At 41.5% G+C, this 21,216-nt stretch overlaps 2 protein-coding genes across 2 annotated transcripts; one reads left to right on the top strand and one right to left on the bottom strand.

Annotated features, from left to right (window-relative positions):
• The first annotated feature begins 531 nt into the window (after positions 1–531).
• ric3b (RIC3 acetylcholine receptor chaperone b) lies at positions 532–7,669 on the top strand. Its single transcript, XM_080761010.1, has 6 exons — positions 532–684; positions 2,039–2,256; positions 3,706–3,784; positions 4,024–4,117; positions 6,079–6,209; positions 7,048–7,669. The coding sequence occupies exons 1-6, from the start codon at positions 561–563 to the stop codon at positions 7,629–7,631; spliced, it is 1,230 nt and encodes a 409-aa protein (XP_080617136.1). The 5' UTR covers positions 532–560; the 3' UTR covers positions 7,632–7,669.
• A 2,063-nt stretch (positions 7,670–9,732) lies between these two features.
• psma1 (proteasome 20S subunit alpha 1) lies at positions 9,733–20,366 on the bottom strand. The gene is made up of 10 exons (XM_080762431.1): positions 20,268–20,366; positions 18,652–18,696; positions 18,437–18,538; positions 18,099–18,202; positions 17,769–17,857; positions 17,141–17,211; positions 16,444–16,573; positions 15,344–15,423; positions 14,514–14,618; positions 9,733–10,032 (listed from the first exon to the last, which is right to left on the bottom strand). The coding sequence occupies exons 1-10, from the start codon at positions 20,268–20,270 to the stop codon at positions 9,964–9,966; spliced, it is 798 nt and encodes a 265-aa protein (XP_080618557.1). The 5' UTR covers positions 20,271–20,366; the 3' UTR covers positions 9,733–9,963.
• Positions 20,367–21,216: the final 850 nt, after the last annotated feature.

Here is a 21,216-nt window from a genome sequence, read left to right as displayed (position 1 = left end):
ACTGGGTGGGGCATGCATTTCCAGCTTGCATTGTTCCAAGTAGGCCAGTGCCCAACGGGCACCGCTCTAGTTAGATCTAAATTGCTAATTTTGTGGAGTAGGCTTCTTTTGGCCTTGTTTTCATAGACCTGTTCGCTTATTTCTGTTACAGAACCTGGCAACAATTAACACTGTACGCGATATACAATAAATGGATGAGAGACGCACCAGAAGAAGAAGAAGAAATGCGTTCTGGTAAATCATGTTTACCAAGGGTAACTCGACTAAGCATCAGATACTTGTTTACAGCAAGGCCCACATGGAGCATTTCATGGTAGAGGTTCAATGCCTTGTCCAAGGGCACTTCAACGGTGGTAATTTTAACGTGTCGGATCGCTGATTCGAACTGGCGACCTTCCGGTATCTAGACCGCTCCGCAATCCACTCGGCCACCGCTGCCTTTCATCCCAGTGTGAAAGCATCGGCGATCTTTTTCATACTGCAATTCGTAACTAAGATTACTGTAACCAACCGAGCAACCTATCTATCTATCTATCTATCTATCTATCTCACACGTCAAAATGACGATGTCAACATTTCAGAAGGTGACTCTCGCCACATGCATTGTGCTCTGCGTCGCTTTGCTGCTTCCTAAAATGCTGTTGTCCCGAGGAGGGAAGAAGGATGCTGACCGTCCTCCAGATGGTAAGGTAACGTTTACTTAATTCTGACAGTTATTCAAAGATAAGATGAAATGAAATAAATAAAATGCTGTTGTCCCGCGGAGGGGGATGCTGAGCGGCCAGATGGTAAAGGTTTCTGGCCGTTATTCAAAGATAAGATGAAGATTGATCATCATTGCATTTCCATCATGGCCTCCACCCTGTGGGATGTATACAGTAACCTGTCCTGACTCCTGAGGTGGCATTAACACTTTATTATACTAGTGGTTTTCAACCCTTTTCATATCAAGGTCCTCATTATTTATTCTGCATTTGAGCCACGGACCACCATTTAATGACTTTCAGCCAAAACGAAAGAATATTTTGTTGTGTTTTGACATTTCATTGTCCACATCCATGCTGTTGATGTTGGTACCATTAGGAGAGATAGACTAATAATGATACAGGCAGATGTTGATCAAAATAACAATTCTTCTACATTCTATGATTGTAGACTTCTCGTAAGTTAAGTAATGTAGATGAGTTTACCAATAATTTAACTCTTGAGACCCGTAAAATGACCGGTCCATTTGGTTTCATTTTACACTCTCAACAGTTGAAGGGTCCATTTGGTTACCAACTCTTCATCATTTAACTGGGGGGACCACCTGGAACCCCCTCAAGGACCACTGGTTGAAACCACTGCTTTATAATAGGCTAACTAATACTGTTATACATTTTATTTATTGTCAATAGTTATCGGCCTTGTGTAGGCCTACTGTAGTAACAGTATCCTCCCAGATGAGGGCGCTCGCAACATGCAGCACCGGTGCGCACAAACAGCTTCTTCTTTGCAGCTGAATTAATTAATTCGCACCCCATTTTATTTGTATTTTGTTTTCCGTCAGTTTACTTATTTTGCGATACATATGCTTTCCGTATTTCTTTAAGCTAAAACTTAATTTGATTTTATGTTTACATTTATATTTGCATATGTATAGTTTTGTTTCTTGCTATCCCCTCTCCCTCCCTTGTCCCAGAGCCATAGAGTAAGACAGAAGTTGACAGAATGCACTGCACTCAGGCAACAGCCCATCTTTAATGATCTTAAATCCCTTTATTTTAGATCGTGTTTTAGTAGTAGGCTACAACATAAACATTACAGAGACTTTAGTTGTCACTTTATACAATACTTTAAAACAGTTGGCATGTTGCATACATGCCTCAATAGTTGATATTTCCGATTTTCCGCCGCCTTCATTGAAAACGATGTATTTCAAACTTCAGCTTGTCACTCTCCAGGCTTGCACGAACAGCGCTCGAGCGCTCAGTTTTCTGCCCCCTCAATGTCATAACTCTGTCTTACTCATATTGCTTTGCCTCGTCCCATCCTGTAGGAGGTCCTGGGCGCTTCCCGCCCGTGGCCAAGAAGGCCCCGGATGGCCAGAGAGCTGTGGGGTCCCGGTCCAGGGCCCACAACCCGGAGGCCATAGCCAGAGCCAAGGGTGCTGGGACGGGGGCCGGCACCGGCGCTGGCAAGTCCAATCTGGCCGGGCAGATCATACCCATTTATGGCTTCGGGATCCTGGTGTACATCCTCTACATCCTGTTCAAGGTGAAATAATGCACACCATACTTTTCTTTATGTTTTATGGAGTTAACATTACCCCCACGTGTGGTTAGAAATATGTCAAATATGTCTTCCCTGTGTATTTTTGGTTTCTCAAAAGGCCCAATCGAAATGTGATATAGATATAGTGATCACAATACAACAGCTGTAGGTGAAAAGAAGCAGCTTGGACTCCTCATGCATAGAGGGAAGCATGAGGTCAGTCCGCTGCCCCCCCCCCCCCCCCCCCCCCAGGTTGGCAGAGGAAGTGTAGCGCCCAGAATTACATTAGATAATTGACACTGGGTGAAAAAAATTAGTTGCAAAATCGTGGGTGTAGCTGAGGGTTACTGAAAGGACTGTATACTGGTTGGAATTAGCACTCGCCCCTGAATGTCGATCAGAACAAACACCATGGACCACCACATTGCTTCTAGACTTGAGTTTACTTCACTTTGACAAGACAGTATGACACTGACCAGTGACAGTATGGTCTGAAAATAAAGCAACAAAAACATACATGCTCTTTAAAACATGACTAACACAGACTAAATGCCTAAATTGCCAATTGTACACTGTATAGTATAGGCCTAGTGCGAAACACTCTGAACAAGTCTCATGCTGAATTGGCCATGAAACGGATTAACTTAATTATATAAACCATATATATTGTTGGCAAACTTGGCTTAATGTGTACAGAAACTATCAAATAAAATGCAGGGAATTAAACATAGCACACATAGCACGTAGCACATGATGACACACTATACTGACTTAAAGGTAGAGTAAGTGATTTCACTGAAAAAAACCGTAGGTTTCGTTTTTGGCTGTGGGACCTAAGCCTTCGTCCAATCAGGATAGAGAGTCAAAAACGAAACCTATGGTTTTTTTGACCCCCAGGGGTTAACTGGGGACAGGGAGGAACTCCTTATATGGTCAGCACACTCTATAGTAGAGAGGATTATCACAACAAAACAAAAAAATAAGTGATATTTGAATTAAGTGAAATCACTTACTCTACCTTTAACTAAACATATAATCACAAAACACTCACAAATACTGCTACTCACATATCAAGAATGACACACACTGCACAGGTCTTTACTGTTGGCCAAACTGAACTGAAATGAAGCTCTGTGGCACATCAAGCTGGAATCACTGGCTCTGATTGCAGTGTGCAAGCCTAAATTACTATTTGACCAATAAGGCCATACAGCCTGTTAAGGAGCTAGTCTTTGATCAGTTAACTTCAGAGTCAAATAGCTGAGTGATCAGCACCCAAAACACCTGTGGCAATCAGGGCCTCTCCACTGTGTATGCGTGTGTGTGTGTGTGTGTGCTGCTTGTGTATGCTTGTGTGTGCTGTGCGTATGCTTGTGTGTGAGCACTGTCAGGGCCTTTCTTACAGTGGGATAAAGATTTAGATACAAATCTTGGTTTCTTAATCTCTCTCAGCTAACATCCAGGGGCAGCACCAAGCCAACAGAAAACAAGTTTCAATCTGTCCGATCAGAGAACAACAAGAGGAAGATCAGTGAGTATCATTCATTTCACCCAGTCCTATCTGTCACACCATTACAAAATTGTTCACTTTGAGCATCATCATGTATTATCATTATTGTAGGTAGTAGTAGTTATGTAGTAATATTGTTATTAGTAGTTGTAATAGTACAAATTGTAGATTTGAATATTTATCTAAAGCATGGCCACCATGAAAGTGAGTTTGGTCAACAGAAGAGGCCTCCCTCACCAGTTTCATGACCTTCTCTCTAGCGGACTTTGAGTTGGTCCAGCTGCAGGAGAAGCTGAAGGAGACGGAGCTGGTGATGGAGAACATCGTGTCCAAGGCCAACCACAGTCCTGAGAGGTGGGTGTGTTGTAACGCTCAGATATTTATATCACAGTTACTAAAATGATCCTCCTTTAAAGATAAAATTGATATGTTTAAAAAATGTATACTCTGAATGCTTTACTTATAAACCACTGACACCAACACAGAAATAGGTTCAGATAAATAGTTTATCTACTGTATGCAATACATCAGCAATGACAATTAAGTTACAACAGTGTTCGTGATGACAGGTTAAATGTTGATCGTATAATGTCCGAACGCACGCACCGTTCCGTGCCTCTCACACACACACACTCGCACGCTGGCTCACTCTTGCGCCGGGGCTCCACTGAACATGTCAGCGTTGCGTCTCCGTCACCGTCAGGGAATGTTCCCTTTTTAATCAATGAAGGGTGGCTCCACTGCCTGCGTTGTGCTGCGTTCGGTGACTGCTTTAAAATTGCCCCGGTTCGTTTTTTGACCCGCGTCACACATGCCCGGTGGAGCCCCGGCGTTATTGTTTCTATCATTCCTTGATTACTCATGCGTCTCCCTGACGCTCCAACACAAAATAATAAACGTAAAGGTGATCCCCCAACGTAAACCAATCCAACGGAGAAGATCCACTGTCCCTCGAACCGGAAAACAAACGGTACTCCTCGCTGGACCCAAACAGACAAACAAAACTCTCACCGGAGCAGATGACGGTTCCCGGCCAGGTACACTCCTGTCAGCGGTGAGTTGGTGGCCGTGGCTATCTTCCACCGTATAGCATACAGATAAAGTTTATACGAACACGATCAGGTCTCACGTGGACTCCCTGCTCGTTTGTGTCTCTGTCCCCACAAGTCTCTAGAACCGGCGACTTCCGTGCGTTTAATGACGGAAGCGTCACGGCCTGTCAATCAATCAATCTCCTTCCCGACATTGACCCTCCAAAACATAAACAAAAACAAAACAGATACCTCTCAAAGAAAATAGAACATTACACATAAGGATGGATATAGAGTTAAAGGAATATTTTGAGCCATGCTCTTTTAAATGACATTTTAAAATAAATCCTTAATGAATAATATGTGGCAGTGCTACAGTGTGTGTGTGTGTGCGTTAGAGTCAGTCCACCCATCATTTCAGTCCTGAGACGTGTGTGTGTGTGTGTGTGTGTGTGTGTGTGTGTGTGTGTGTGTGCGCGCGCGTGCGTGCAACGTGCGTCCGTGCGGTAGAGTCAGTCCACCCAAAATTTCAGTCCTGAGAGGTGGGTGTGTGAGCCTGCGTTAAGAGTCCACCCATAATTTCCTCAACTGGCATCCTCCCTCAGTTTTCCAATGTCTCCATGTTGTTTAACTGTGTTTGCTAATTTGATAACAAATAAGTAACGATCTCCTAAATTATATCCCGGAATGTTCTGTAGTGATTGCGTTGTTTCTCCTCAAGGGCACATATTAGAGATAATCTTCTCGAGACTTTTAATTTTTTCGTCCACGTACTGATATGCATTATGCATCTGAATTAATCTGAATATACTTACATATTGTCTTGCTTTTGCTTTAACCCAATTCAAATACAATTTCACTAGCTCATTTGTGATAGATCCCCACACCATTATAGTCCCACAAATGTGGCCACACATAGCAGTCAGTGTAGGATAGATATTTTATGAAATTATAATCATGTTGTGAAGCCCTGATACAGATTGTGCTATTGATGGATCATGAATACAATAGAGCGCCAAAGTCTGACGTCATTTCACATCCTACCTGGTTTGCGTATTTGTTTTCCCCCATTCTGAATTCACATACTTTTTTTTCATATCGCGCTCAGCGATATCACTGGACATCTAACAATGTTGGATGTCATTGTTTGGTCCGAGAACAGCCTGGGAGTATATCGTTCTTGAAAAATGTATATTTTTTATTTCCTGAGTTATTTTTGGAGTTAGGTGGTTTCTTCCAAAAACAGACCTATACAGTATGTCTCCTCCTGTGTGTGTGCTCCAGGGTGAAGGGAGTAACTTCTGACCAGGAGGAGAGCCTTCTAATGCAGCTCAGAGAGATCACTAGAGTGATGCAGGAGGGCCGGCTGGTGGAAGGAATGGCTCCAGAGAACAAAGCCCAACCACAGTGGGAAGGTAAACACTTACAACACGCAGCCAGAAAACATGACATATTGTCTACGGAAAATGTGTTGACCTGACATGTACGTAATTGGAAAGGACCGACTCGCAAAATAAGAATAAAATGGGGTGGCAATAAGTTCTGTCAAAAATCATTCAGTAAAAGTGTGTTCAGTTATCTTCGTTCAGCATTACCAAATGCATTACCAAATCTACCAATACACTTGGACTTGGATACACAAAGAGCATTTGTTTCTGTAAACTATAAACCAATGGCCCCATTGGGGGGCGGGAGTACTTGTCTGTCTAAAGACAGATCCAGATCTTTTTTTGCCCATGGATTCCCAAATTGGTTTGGAGGTAGTCCATTGGTTGTATCGGCAATTTTCACTATTCGGCGTACGGAACTGCTCCAAGGAAACAAGAATGACTCACATCATAACTGCCAGGTGCAGCAAGCTCACTATGGGTTTTATCTCCCATTGGCTTAGAGGCAGCCAATCATGAAAAAGTTTCCACTAGGACTAGGTCCTCACCAGAGCTGTAGAAGAAGATGAGTCGCGACACGCTTTGATCTTGCCACAAAGCGGGGTGCTATGATCCAAACATAGTAACTTCCCATTGAGACAGAATGAGCACTTCGGCATTCCATTATTACAATGGGAGTCAACGCTAGTGTTGTCACTCTCATACTAGATCACGCTGGTCCAGTATAGCCAGGTTGCACCTAGCTAAAAAAAGATCCACTGCTATAAACTGTACTGTGTGTGTGAAGTGACTGACTCCCCATGCTGCATTGCCATCATGTAGTATTTTCCCTTTGAACAGTGTGCATTGTCAAACTGTGTTTCAGATTTTCCCGAAGAGGCAGAGCCACATCAACACTGGGAACACTCCCACTGTCCTCATCACCATGAGCAGCACAATAACCCACAGACACAGTCGCACGCTGAGAGGACGCTGGGAGATGGAGCAGACGACGGGGCTGAGGAGGACTTGAGGGAGAACCACCCTGAGGACCACCCAGACTCAGAAGAAGCTGAGAAATCAGAGGATTTGCTCAAAGATTTGAGAGAAGCTCCTCTCACTACAGCAGGCGATGAAAAGGTGACAGAAAGTGAGGAAGAGGATACAGGGCCTGAGGGTGGTCCGGGCTGCAGGAACGAGGAGGAGCCGTATGAACCGGAGGCGGTGGTGGGTCAGGAGGAGGGTAGGGTTGAGGGTGACATCGATTTGGGTGTCCCCAAGGAGGACCTGGTGGGGGTTTTAGAAGAGCTGGAGCTGACCCTGAAGATGACCTCTGCGATGGAGCATGAGAAGATGGAGGACCTCAACTCAAGCCAACTCCAAACGGCAGACGGAGACGCCACGAGTTCCTGTACCCAGGTGGTCCGACGCAGGAACAGGAGGAGGAACAAGAAGCGCGACTGTCACTGACCAAAAAAGAGAGTGAAAAGAGATGACTATTCCTCACGAAGGCTCGTAGCATGAAGGATGGCAGCGGCCATTGAATATGGGAACACATATTCTGTAACCAAGGAAGTGTCACAACCATCTTATTTTGCTATACATGGGCTAAAGATGTGACAAAATTAGCAGAAGACAGCAGCAAACAAATGATCTTGGCACAAAGGCTTTTTGGAAAACACAGAGCCTCCTTTGTAGAAAGATCACACAATCAAATTGGATCATACTAATAATGATCTCTAACTTGACACTAAACAATCAAAACCCCCAATATTCCAAATTCTGGGGTTGGTGGCTTCAGTAAGGAATTTGCTGTCCACTACTTCACAGTGTAGTGACAATTTTAAGTCCTTTGTACCTTCCATCCTAAGGCCATTGTCTGCCATTGCCTTGCGTAGCGATACTAATATAACTGCGTGGATATTAGTCTTGTCCCTCTCTGTATTTTTTCTTTTTCATGTTCTGCCCCATATTTTCATACTGGGCCCTGGTTGGTTATAGCCTGGTTCCAGACGAATCTGGTTGGCTCGTCACCACTTCGGCCATGAAGTCCTCCCACAATTGAGAGGGGCCAGACTTAATCTGCCTGGGGCAATATGCATTGAGAAGGGCCAGACTCAATCAGCGTGGGGCAATATGCATTGAGATGGGCCAGACTTAATCTGCCTGGGGCAATATGCATTGAGAGGGGCCAGACCTGCATATTACTTGAATGGCCAATTTTATGAGCACAGATTTCATTGTGTGCATCAGTGTGCTAATCTTCAGAGATCAGGTATTTCTACAGATGAAGCTCAGCTGTATAGTAGAAATGAAAACTGTATTGTAGCTATTTATTTATTGACTTAATTTATTGATCAACAAAAAGGGACACGAGGGATTGGATCAAATTATATATTTTTTTCCTCTCAGCAAGGTTGATACTGAATCCTTTTTCCAAGTAGTTTTACACATGGGGCTTGTTGGATTGTTCTCGGCAACACATGAACTTTCAATAGAAATGTATAGACCTGCAGTCAGTGTTGATTTTAGTTTTAGTCATAGTCTCTTGAATAGCATTCATTTAGTTTTAGTCAGATTTTAGTCACCTTGAATGTGTAGTTTTAGACGACTAAATATAAGATTTTAGTCGACTAAATCTAGTTGTTTTAGTCGATTAAAATGTATTTTGGCGGGCATTGATGCCGTCGTAATGACTGATTGTACACGTGCTGAAAATAGCCGATCTACAAGCTCGTTGTGAGCTTGTAGATCGGCTATTTTCAGCATGCAACATTTTTATTTGTTGAGTTTTCCCTCAGTGAAAAAAGGTAGCCGAACATTTTTTGTCATAGTATTAGTCGACAAAATCAACACTGCCTACTGTACATTTATAGATTTTAACTTGGAGGTGGGATTCAATTGGCGGCTTGCTGATAGTGACTGGGTAATATGGTTGGCAACTTGGCCATATCACTTTATAGATTAATAGTTTTATTTTAAGAGGAAATAAAGAAAACTGTCTACAATTTACTATGTAAAAGGTTGTCAATGGTTCACAAACAATTTCAAGGACCCCAAAAAGTATACACTATGAATTTGGCCGCGGACCCCCATCTGAAAATGTTTTTCCAGGGCCCCCCCTCAGAAGCAAAGATTGAGTTAAAAGCGTTCAACGGGACAGCATATATATTCAAAGATTTGCACACATTTTCACAATTTGTGAAAAATGTATGATCTATGAGCTTGTAGATCTGCCATTTTTCAATAGCTAAAGTATAAAGACAGACAACAAAATATAACAAAAAGGGTTCCCGTCCTGAATGGGTTACAAATGTTTAATTATGCAGAATATGTGAGCTTTTCCCCCCATTATCAGTGATGTTTTCGGTTTGTCTTCTATAATCTATAACTTTATAATTATATAAAATGCGGTTTTAAGTATTAAGGGTCACTTTTATAAATGCACCCATCTTTGCATATCAGTGTTTGAGAGAAAATACTGTGAATGATTTAATAAATACAATATGTCCCGTTTCAACATACAAGTTTCATCCGTTGTTTTCATCATGTATGGACAATGACACTGCAGTTCAGAAAAAAGAGTTTATTTGTAAAATGGAAATAGTATACCCATACAAAAGCAACATCACCTGATGTTAGCCGAGAGCATAACGAGAAACAATTCAACAAGTGGCACGCTACAGCTTGCTTTTCGCTTGGTCTGTTGTCGTGTATTTGACGTGTATATTGGTGTATATTGGTTTCCAGCCACTCTAAGGGGGGAAACTGACTGGCTCTATCATTGAGTGACAGGTCTGTCTCACTGTTCCATTGGCTCGTCGCCGGGGGCAGGTTCTGCCGCTGCAGGCTCGTCTGCTGGCTGGGCGACCTTCAACACAAAGAAGAACAGTAGTTGATTATGAGTAGAACATTGGAGACCATTTTGTGATCACTAGTTTGAGATTCTCGATAGTCATTAATTAGACCAGATTCTACGAATGTCTTCCAAATCATGACTGTTTCTGTGTCAGTGGTTCTCAAATTATTTCATGTGAAGGACCCCAAAAATGCATTTGCGTATGTGGGTGGCCCCTCGACCGATTGGATTGGGTCCGTGTGTTGGTGGGCGTCGCTCTGCCAATCAGGGATTGGGTGATGACGTAACTATGTATGTGTATGGTTATCTAAAAGCGGACATATGTGGATGACCTAACCTAACCAATTTGAGCTATATATATATACTAGAATTTCGCCCGGCTTCGCCGGGCTCATCCCAGTGTCGTTGCAGCGCAATATGGGAAGAAGGAATTTTTGACTCTTGTGTTATATTCTTGTGAAATATTCAGTAAAGTATTGTGGTGAAATATTCACCCCAAGTTGATAAGATATGCAGAGAATATAATACCAAGAACCCCCAGTTTGAAATGCATTAGGCCACAGACCCCCATTTGATACCATTTGCTCTCTGGGAAAATCAGGGTCCATTTGGTTCCATTTGTATGCTCTTGGAGTATGATGACTGTGCTAACAGTATTATCATAAAATATGTCTCAGTTTGAAGATTCAAAAAAACATATTTCATATGTGTGAGCTTGTAAAGTCGAACGTTCAACCTAGAGACAGTGTTGCCAAGTCTGATCATTATAAGCTACTTTGGACTTGTTTATCTATTGCAAATGTAACACTGAAACAGCGTCCACGTTCGGTTTAATAACTCCCGACCTGTTTTATCAAAAAAATAACTTGAAGTGGTTTATGGTAGCTGACATGTGTAGGTCCGTTGCCTGAAAATATCACATGTATAGCTAAACGGATCTCTGAGTAAAAAAATGAAACGTGCAAAATATGTTCTAAATTTGTATTGTATTGTGTAGTGTATTCTAAAATTAGTTTAGGGTTGTATAACATGGTACAACTCAATCAATCAAACGTTTGTTTAATCAATGTATTGCCCCATTGAAGAAAAAGAAATGGCCAAACTGGTACACCCGATACTATTTAATATTTCCCTTATGTTTGATACATTTTCTTGTCACATCCATGGTATGAAAACAATGCTAAGGAGTTGCTTCAATGAAATATAATTGCTTTAAGCTGAAAACGGGTTATTAGTTATTATGTGTAGTGTAGTGTAGTCAACATGTTAAGGCTCATACACACTGCCCGGTATTTGCTGCGATTATGCTTTCGGGGAGCATTGTTGGCGCTGGCCGACAAAAACCCCTGATCTGACGTTAAGTGGTGCCCAAATGGTAGATCACGATCTACAAAGGCTTTGCAGGTAGACCACATGACATGGCAGTAAAAATATATATAATTTTAATAAAAAAAACGATTTTTGCATCTTCCGCTTTAGATGAACTGAAATGACTTGAGTGATTGACATCAAAAAGGGCCTGTCAGCTCAAACACACAATGCAATACTTGTTGTTGCTTACAATCATCAGAAGCAAAGTCAAATACCAACAAAAATAAAAGCCTACGATTTGCATTGTCCCCCCTCTATTTCCCATTCCATGTGCGTTTGTCTTATATGTAGCCTATATGAAAGGCCCCTCAATTACATTTTGTCACTATTTGCAGCAATGGGATGATAGTTTTATTTGGTGGGTATGTTGAGCTGGTCGTTTTGAAAGTAGCTCTCAAGTCCATAAAACAAACTAACATAGGCTACTTCTCTATAAGCAGAATCATGAATAGGCCTATTTAAATTATACAAAAGGAGAAGAGAGAGAGAGAGAGAGAGCAATGTGTTTGTGTCTCAAACTTTGTCTAATATTGTTTTAGAGCAGTGGTTCTCAAACATTGTCATGGCAAGAGCAAAGGACCCCCAATATTTTTTCAATGTACAAAAATAATCCCAAAATTGCGCATCTATAAATTCTAAGCATGTGAGCCGGGACTGTGTGTGTGTGTGTGTGTGTATATACATTCCGTCTGTAATTCCCTGTAGGCTTCACGTGAATAATGTTGTGTGCGCGCGTGCGGAGAAATAGTTATTTAATGAATCGCATGTTGGTGTGTGTGTGTGTGGGGGGGGGGCCTTACAGGCGTGCATGTGCGTGTGTGTGCGTGCAGGCGTATGTATACATTAGGGCTGTCACGATTCGCCTAGTCCACGATTCAATTCAATTTTGGATTTGCAGCTCACGATTCGATTCGATGTTCGATTCGCTATCACGATTCGCCTAGTCCACGATTCAATTCAATGTTCGATTTGAAGCTCACGATTTGCTTCGATGTTTGATTAAATTTTTTCAATCTATTTTTTTAAAACCTTCTTTTTCAGCATTGAGGGCTATATTCATTATAATTTAGGCCAATATCTTGGTTTGTAAAGAAAAACACTTGTTTCCCAATAAGTCACATTTATTTTCTATAAATAACAAATCAGAATGAGAATAAGAAAAGGTTTAACAACTTTGGGTTTTATGCCCTAACATTTTTTAAATGTTTCTTTAAGATGAGATGACTTGTAACATTCTTGTTAAGCTCTAAGTAAGTAAATGAAAGAAAAAAGAAGAAAAGACAAATAGTATATAGACCCATCTGTTGTTAGTTCAAGTATTAAATACTAATTTAAGTGTGTAATTTCACTTATACACTACCTGGTTATAAATAGCTGCAGTAGGCTACACCATTTTATGCAGTATTTTATACTATTTCTATTTAGTGTACATTTAGTGGATGTGGCTTACATCCGGTCTAAAGCCCACCCACTGTATGCGCTGATTTCCATACACAATCCGTATCCTCCCCTCACCGGATGTTGAATTAACAGTACTAACGGCCATATATTTGACGATCTTTTACACAAAACGATTTTAACGGGCAACGTTTCACATGTATTATTAGTTTTATACATTTTAGGAGTGAAAACATGTGTGACCTGCATGGCATTTTGTAACGTGGTTCTGCTGTTCTGCAACTCTCATTAAATATTGAAAGCCAGCGTTTGCCTGTCTACAACAGCACTGGCCATGGTGAAACGCAACAGCCGTCTCGTTCTCTCACTTGTCAACTCCTCTCTGTGTGTGTGTGTGTGTGTGTGTGTGTGTGTGTGTGTGTGTGTGTGTGTGTGTGTGTGACTGAGTGTGTGTGTGTGTGTGGCACTGCTCCGATACAGTTGGATTTTCGTCTCTTTTTTTTCTCCATGCATTCGCATGGGCGGAATGGCCCGGCCGCTCGCGGAAGTAAATTGGCTGTGTGGCGAAAATAGGCAAAGTGATCGGTGTAAGGGTGATATTTTGGCCCAATCCGATTATTGACAAAGAACAATGTTGATGTAACTAAGGGAATCGTCGAGTCATTTTTTTTGTAAATAAAGAGATTTAGATGGAATAAGCGAAATAGCGATCGTATAATCTCTCCTGTTCCTTCTGTCTCTCATCAATGTCCTGCGCGAGATCAGATTCTGTGCTGCGCGAGATGACATTGTCAAGCTAGTGTGGGGGCGGGGCTGGTAAGAGAGGGCAGTGTTGCCAGGTTTGCGAATTGTAAGCGAGTTGCAGTGTATGCAAGTAGCGTGGTTAAATTCCTTGTGTTGTGGCAACAGCGTAGGGCGCAGCAAATACGACATTGAGGGGTAGAAACCATCCCGGGCGCGTGGTTCATGTAACATGTGTGTCACTGTGAAAGACTGGCCCCATTAAGTGAACGTAGTTGGCGTAGTAGACGCCAACATGACGATTTTGGTAGACGCCAACATGACGATTGTGACGTAGGCTGTTGACGTTGAGCAATAACAGCGTGTTTCATAAAAGTAATATTTGCAGAGTAAATGAGACACTTGAACGGCTAAAAAATAGGCTATGTCAGTGCGGGGAGTGTGCCGAATTTATTTTGCATATAGAGATGTGTGGTGAAAGTGTGGTTCGGTCGGAGATAGAGCATGAAGAATGAGTATGGGTACACCTTTTCACTTGTATATATAGATATATATATATATATATATATATATATATATATATATATATATATATATATATCTCCCTATATATAGGGAACTTAAAACAACCTAAAAAGTCCATGGATGCTGATAGTGTCCGTTTCTATGTACCCATTTGCCAAAGAAGCTTGCATTGGGAAAGAGAACATACATAGGCAAGACATCCTCGCACATTGGGTGGTCTAGAATAGACCAGGGGTGTCAAACTGGTGGCAGAAGGGGCCATAGAATCATTACAGAGACTAATTGACAGGACTCGACACCCGTTACCAGACAGAGAATCAGGAGCTCATCATGTTGACTCAGAGAGAAACAGACAAAAGACCTTTTGTTGAAGAGGAATTGGTCAAAAGACATGGAGTTGAACCATACCTCCTGAATGGCTGTGTTCTAGTCCAAATGAGGATAACAATGTACTGTACCTTTCTCTGAGGCCTCTCCTCCAGTCCCTCCAAGTAGGGAGCCACGGCCTCGTCATCATAGATGACAAACTCCATGTCTTTACCCACAATGCCAATGGACACGTTCTGAAACAAAACAAAAACACCATTTAGTTTATTTCCATCATCATCATCATCATCACTATAGCAAGTCATTACGTTTAACATTTTATCCACCATTTACTCTTTTGGTTGATCAAAAAGGCATAGGCTGAAGCTCAAAGCTTATTAATGTCAGTTTACCCTATAATATTTACAACCATTCATATTGAATTTACTTAAAACATTAAATATTGACATCATAGACTTCATTATTATGCACCTTGATGGTCAGATCCTGCTCTACTGTGTAGATGTGTGTGTAATGGTACCTTGATGGTCAGATCCTGCTCTACTGTGTAGATGTGTGTATAAGTGGTACCTTGATGGTCAGATCCTGCTCTACTGTGTAGATGTGTGTAATGGTACCTTGATGGTCAGATCCTGCTCTACTGTGTAGATGTGTGTGTAATGGTACCTTGATGGTCAGATCCTGCTCTACTGTGTAGATGTGTGTATAAGTGGTACCTTGATGGTCAGATCCTGCTCTACTGTGTAGATGTGTGTAATGGTACCTTGATGGTCAGATCCTGCTCTACTGTGTAGATGTGTGTGTAATGGTACCTTGATGGTCAGATCCTGCTCTACTGTGTAGATGTGTGTATAAGTGGTACCTTGATGGTCAGATCCTGCTCTACTGTGTAGATGTGTGTATAAGTGGTACCTTGATGGTCAGATCCTGCTCTACTGTGTAGATGTGTGTGTAATGGTACCTTGATGGTCAGATCCTGCTCTGCGGGCAGCGTTTCTCTGAGAGCACGGAGGCCATGCTGCACCAGCTCATTGAGATTACCTGGAAAACATCGACAGGTCTGTACTTCAACTACAAAGAACTTTATTTTTCCATTCAGAAACTTATTTTGCAGTGGTTTAAAGACAACGAGGAATAGTTTGCCTTTCGGGCAAAACACTACCCACATAAGGTCAAAGTGTGACACACAATACTACTGTACATCTCGACCCTTTAGTGTGGTTTGGGCCATTGAATTCCATGCGTTGATCACTAGGGTCAACGTGGGTCAACGTGGGTCAACGTGCAACAAAGACATATCACCACGCAGGGACAACGCTAAAACCGTCTTGACCCTTTGGTGTGGTTAGGGCTTTAAATTCATAATATATTCAAAGTAGTGCTAATAATCTGATATACTGTATGCAACCCGTCTATGTGTTCACTATAGTCCGTCAGGTGGGAAGGAGGGATCATTAGATAGTCCAACGAGAGGGGGGGGGGGGGGTTCAGCTTGGGCATTCAAAAGCCTGGAGGTGGGCACAAAGCTAACGGAGGCCCTTTTAGTGAGTTTTGACACTGTATCGCTGGCCTGTGGGCATTATATTAGTTCGTAGTGGGTATGGAGGGTGTGTGTGTTGTCCTCAAATATTTCAGAGACCTTCTTTACTGTCCGTTTTCTATGGATGCCGCCGAGTGGCTCCTGGTTCCTCCCAATGATCTGTACTGGTTGTTCTCATTTTAAGACATTCCAGATCAGTTCTAATGTCTAGCCTTATGCATGAAATCAATTACCGGTACACGTTTCACTCGTGTGTTTCTTTCAAAAGCACAAGCCTCAATTCAAACAGTAGAGTGTCCATGAGCAGCTGTAATATATCAACGGGTGAAATTAATCCTGCTCCGTCTACCATTCAGGGCCTGAATGCCTAGAATGCCTGAATGCCTGAATGCCTGTCTGAATGCACTCATGTAGGTGAATGAGTGGTTCTTTACTTTCTGCACCTCTATAACCATCATAACAGTCGGTCCACAGCAGTGCTCAATGAATACACTAAGTTAAATACTTGTGCATGCTCTTACAGTCCATGAACTTGTCCATGCTTCTCTCTAGGTAGGTGCGTGCAGACTGCGAGCGTGCTCCAATGGACATGGCTTTGCAGTCAAAGTAGTTTGCTGAGGGGCATGTCTGGAAGATATGAGGTCCCATATCCTAATGGAAAACAATACATAGATAATTATGTGTGATGGATAAAAAACAAAAAACAAGTCTGGTGCACATTGACATACAGGTTTATGCTCCATGACCTTCCATTAGCAAATACCTATTCTTGCAGAACCATAGCCTCTCAAATCGTTTAGAATTGTTTTAACACTGATGAACTATGGACGTTTGTAGGGATGTACCGATGAGACATTTTGGCTGATATCAATATCCGATATAATTAATTGCTGTTATGGCCGATAACCGATGTCTCATTCTGTATTTAAAAAAGATATAATCATTTTGTCCATTCTGGAAGAAAAAAATTATGAAAAAAAGCAATGCCTCTTTAGTCCAAAACTAGAGATGCACAGTTATTGAAATGTTGGCCAATATCTCAAAAACATTAAATAAAATGGAAGGCTCCTTGTGTGCCGTGAACCTTTCGGATTAATGATTTAACTATCGATTCCTACTTTCATCAGCACCCTGGAGGATTGTTGCTGCACAGAGCATTCTTGCCATAATGCCATTCAATAAAATATAAAACTCATAATCATGACAAAGCAAACTTACATCATATCCAGCAATGAGGAGTCCCACGCCATAAGGCCTTCTTCCATATCTCTGCGTTGGGATTTGGGTTTCTAAACACGTGTTTAAGGAGAACATGTATTTTTACCTTATACAGTACGTCAAAAGCTATGCCGACTGTGCATAATAGTTGCTAAATTTAAGATATAACCAATACATTACTCTTATACCAGAGAAGTGGACAGTACAAACAGTCACTGGATAGTTAACCTCGTTCGCACCTGTATTAATTCAAGTTGTTTGACTCCTTTATTAGTTCCCGTTGGTCATTTTCAGTATGTAAGTTGAAGTATTTGAAGCTTTTTATTTACAGTTATACGATTAGTTTTTGTGCCAATTTCTGACAAACTTTGAACATTAAACCATAAAAGTAAAACGCAACGATTGCCTCATTTCTCCGGCAGCTTGTTGCTTCCCTTATTCCCTTACTCCTTAACAACAACAAAGTATTCATTAATTTATTCATTCATTTTTAATTTAATTCATGACATGCATGACATGCAGCAATGAAGTCGAATGAATGTCTTCTATGGAATTCAAATGACAGAAATCAGTCGTGGCGACTGAGAACTTTACTCTATGGATGAAACAACAGCAATTGAAAGGATACTGCTTCCGATCAGAGTGACGAGGCGTGATGTTGGGAGGGGCTTATCGAATACAAAGTGGGAGTCCAAACACTCCTGGCGCATGAAGTTACTGCAGGAGAGATTAATTGGAAAATGCTGGTTAGATTACAAAACATTCTATTTATTCACATTTCACAGCTTGAAGGAAGAAAAAAAAGGAAGGGAAATGCCACACTGTCTTCACTTGCAGCTAACAACGTTTCGGTCTAAACAACCCTTCAGCAGGTATCATCAGGTATGTATTCACAGCTTGACTTGATACACACACACGTCTGTGTGACAGTGTGTGTGTGTGTGTATATGATTCCTACCAGAGCAATCTGGCGTCAGCAGTCAGTCCCGCAATGGAGATACCGATATGGTTATCAACATGGAGGATCTTCTTCTGGTGGGCAGCCAGTTCAGACTGAGCTCTCTGTAGAGACACAACAAACACATTAAGTAAGACACTGATAAACCTCAGCAGGCCAAATAATAATGTGTGAATAATACATTGTGTGAATTTGTTGATACAAAAAAGATAAAACAAATGATAAAAGTGACAGCCAGTGAAAAACCTAAAAGTATGCCATACTAGAAATTGACTTGAAATAACGGCCTAGTGAAAAGAGTACAATTAAAAGTGAAGATGCTATATTAGTAATATTACCTTAAGTGCCACCAAGACAGCGTGGGTTTTGTTTTTGAGTCCTACAGTAGCTGAGCCCTGCTTCACTGCCTCCATCGCATACTCAATCTGGTGGATACGACCCTGGATAAGAAGCAAATGCCTATGTTAATGCAACAACATTCTGTGGGATAGAATTGAATTACAATACATTGTTCCATTCGATTTTTGAAAGCCTATGAGGGATAGGAACTCACCTGCGGGCTCCACACTGTGACGTCATTGTCGTACTGGTTGCGGAACTAGAGAGAGAGAGATTGTACAACGGATCATGTTTTGAATAAGACATTAAAAGCAATTTCTAGCATATTAAAATGTAACACGTTTTACTGAGCTCACGTAATTCGCGAAGTCTTGCATGTCTGTTAATATTCCACAAACTCAACCAAACACGGCTGAGCTCCACAAGAGATTAAAGCCATTCTGTGACATGGGCTTTTCTACACTAAGGCATTAGATTACCAAATAAATAAATAAGGAAGCCAGCTGGGACAGCAAAGCAGGTGCAAGCTTTGTTTGCAACTTCTCCATGGCACCAGGAATCCGTGTCATCATTCATCATGGTAATGCAGTGGCTCTCAACCTTTTCAGGCTGCGAGTGCGAACCCCCAGAATAATCATGGGACCCGCCCCCCCAACACACACCCTGATAAGCACTTGGATAGGAGTTGTACATTTTGTTTGACTCTGTTCCAGAACAATATTGTTGCGAGAGGTTGTGAGCTTGTAGATCGGCTATTTTCACAAATTTTGTCTCTTTGTAAAAATGGGACCCAATGCCTGATTCCCGAGTGCAGCACGGCTTCGGCTCACCGCTCCAAGAGATGGGTCAAATGCGGAGACCAAATTTATGCAACAAATAGTAGGACTTTAACCATTCTGATATTATAAGACACCTTGGCCAATGTTTGACATTTTTATAGTATAGTTTGTTGATTAGCTCTGATGCAATAATTATTTACTTTATTTGTATTAAGAAAATGGTCTTAAGTCCTTAAATTGAATTGTCACTTCACTGTCATCTGCCCACCCCCCCAAAAAAAACCATGTAAGGGGTAATGGGGATTGATTGATTAAATATATATACGGTGTATATATATATTTCACAGTATGCAGAATGGGCACATTTCAAACGAAAGCACAAGTTAATACAAAAACTGTTACACTTGTTTACAACAGGGTCCACCATTTTCAATTCATCATACACTTCTATTAGCCTAGACATCTACGACAGTTTACATTTTAGACAACAATATACAAAAAAAACGGGAAATCATCATATAAAGTAACCCTAGCCCTATTCTCATTTCAAACACTAACATTAGATACTCTTCTATTGTAGGCAGGCTAACTGCTGTGCAAATTATTGTAAAAAGCGGTAGCGAAACAATAACTAAAAGGGCATAGTTGAGCTAATTTAGCATGTTAGCTTTCGTTAGCTAGATGAAATGCCAACGTGCAAGATTATCAACAATAAAAACGACGACCTTCATTATTATACAGACATATATTTGTATTTGTTTAATGTTGCAACGGTTCAATTAAAATATATATATATATATATATTTCTGCAGCCTCACTGAGCGCATAATGAATGGATGCTCATGCTGCGGTGTTTTGCTTACTCACAGTGCAGTGAACATGTTCATGGCTAACTCGTTAGCTTTAGTGTGAGCTCCTTATGCTTTATAATAAACATTATTGAAACGTTACATGATGATGCGACTCATCATGAGACCGAGAAGCCGTTTCCGGTAATATCATATAAGACAAAGAGAAGGAAAATTGTGTCAAATGTTACATTCAATCTTACCATGTTTAGTTTGTTTCTAAAACCAACAAGAGCTTCTGAAGCAACCCGAGGCTCTGAGCTGTGACTCCGGTTTGATTTATTTTCCTGAGTTCTCCTGCGTCACAGCCAGGATTGGAAGAGCAGCAGATCTCCGATCGATGTCAAACAGCTTATTGATCATCAAAATAACAATTCTTCAGCATTCTCTAATTGTGTAGACTTCTTGTAAATTAAGTAATGCAGATGTTTAACAATAATCTAACTCTTGAGAGCGTAAAAAGAAACCAAATGGACGGGTCCATTTGGTTTCTTTTTACGCTCTCAAAAGTTAAAGATCTATATATTAGGGTCCATTTGGTTACCAACTCTCCATCATTTAGCTGGGGACCACCCTATACTCTAAGGGACCACCACCCCAAGGACCACTGGTGGACGGCCCCCGGACCACTGGTATGTATAGGAGGACCCTGAGTGATATGTAAACAAGTCTAGTGCTTTTTCTGGTTGTTATCCTCGTAGCAGATTTTGTAAAAACTGAATCCATTCACTTCGGATCAAATAGTAATCTCAGCAAGGCAGATGGCTTCTTGGTTAGAGTGGGTGACAATATTATCACACGAAAAGATGAAATTACCTACCTAACTAGGTTCCATCCTGGAGGCCAATCTTTCCGGTGATAAAATGGCCACCAACGTAATCAAAAAAGTCAATCAAAGAACAAGATTCCTTTACAGGATCTCCTCACTGGTCAACAAAAACACCTTGAAGACCTTAACAGGAGCCCTCGTACAAGGTTTCTTTGACTATGCATGCACCTCTTGGTACCACAGCACCTCAAAGGCCCTTAAAACAAGGCTCCAGACCTCCCAAAACAAACTGGTCAGGCTCCTACACTTGGCCTCACCCCCCGAACCCCCCTGCCCACTTTGACAGGCTGGGATGGCTTAGGGTCGACGACAGAGTACAGCAT

Source organism: Protomyctophum bolini (genome assembly GCF_963924005.1).
Source record: "Protomyctophum bolini genome assembly, chromosome: 4".
Lineage (NCBI taxonomy): Eukaryota > Metazoa > Chordata > Actinopteri > Myctophiformes > Myctophidae > Protomyctophum > Protomyctophum bolini.
Note: the sequence above shows the minus strand (reverse complement) of the source record. Positions and strands in the feature narration are given on the sequence as shown.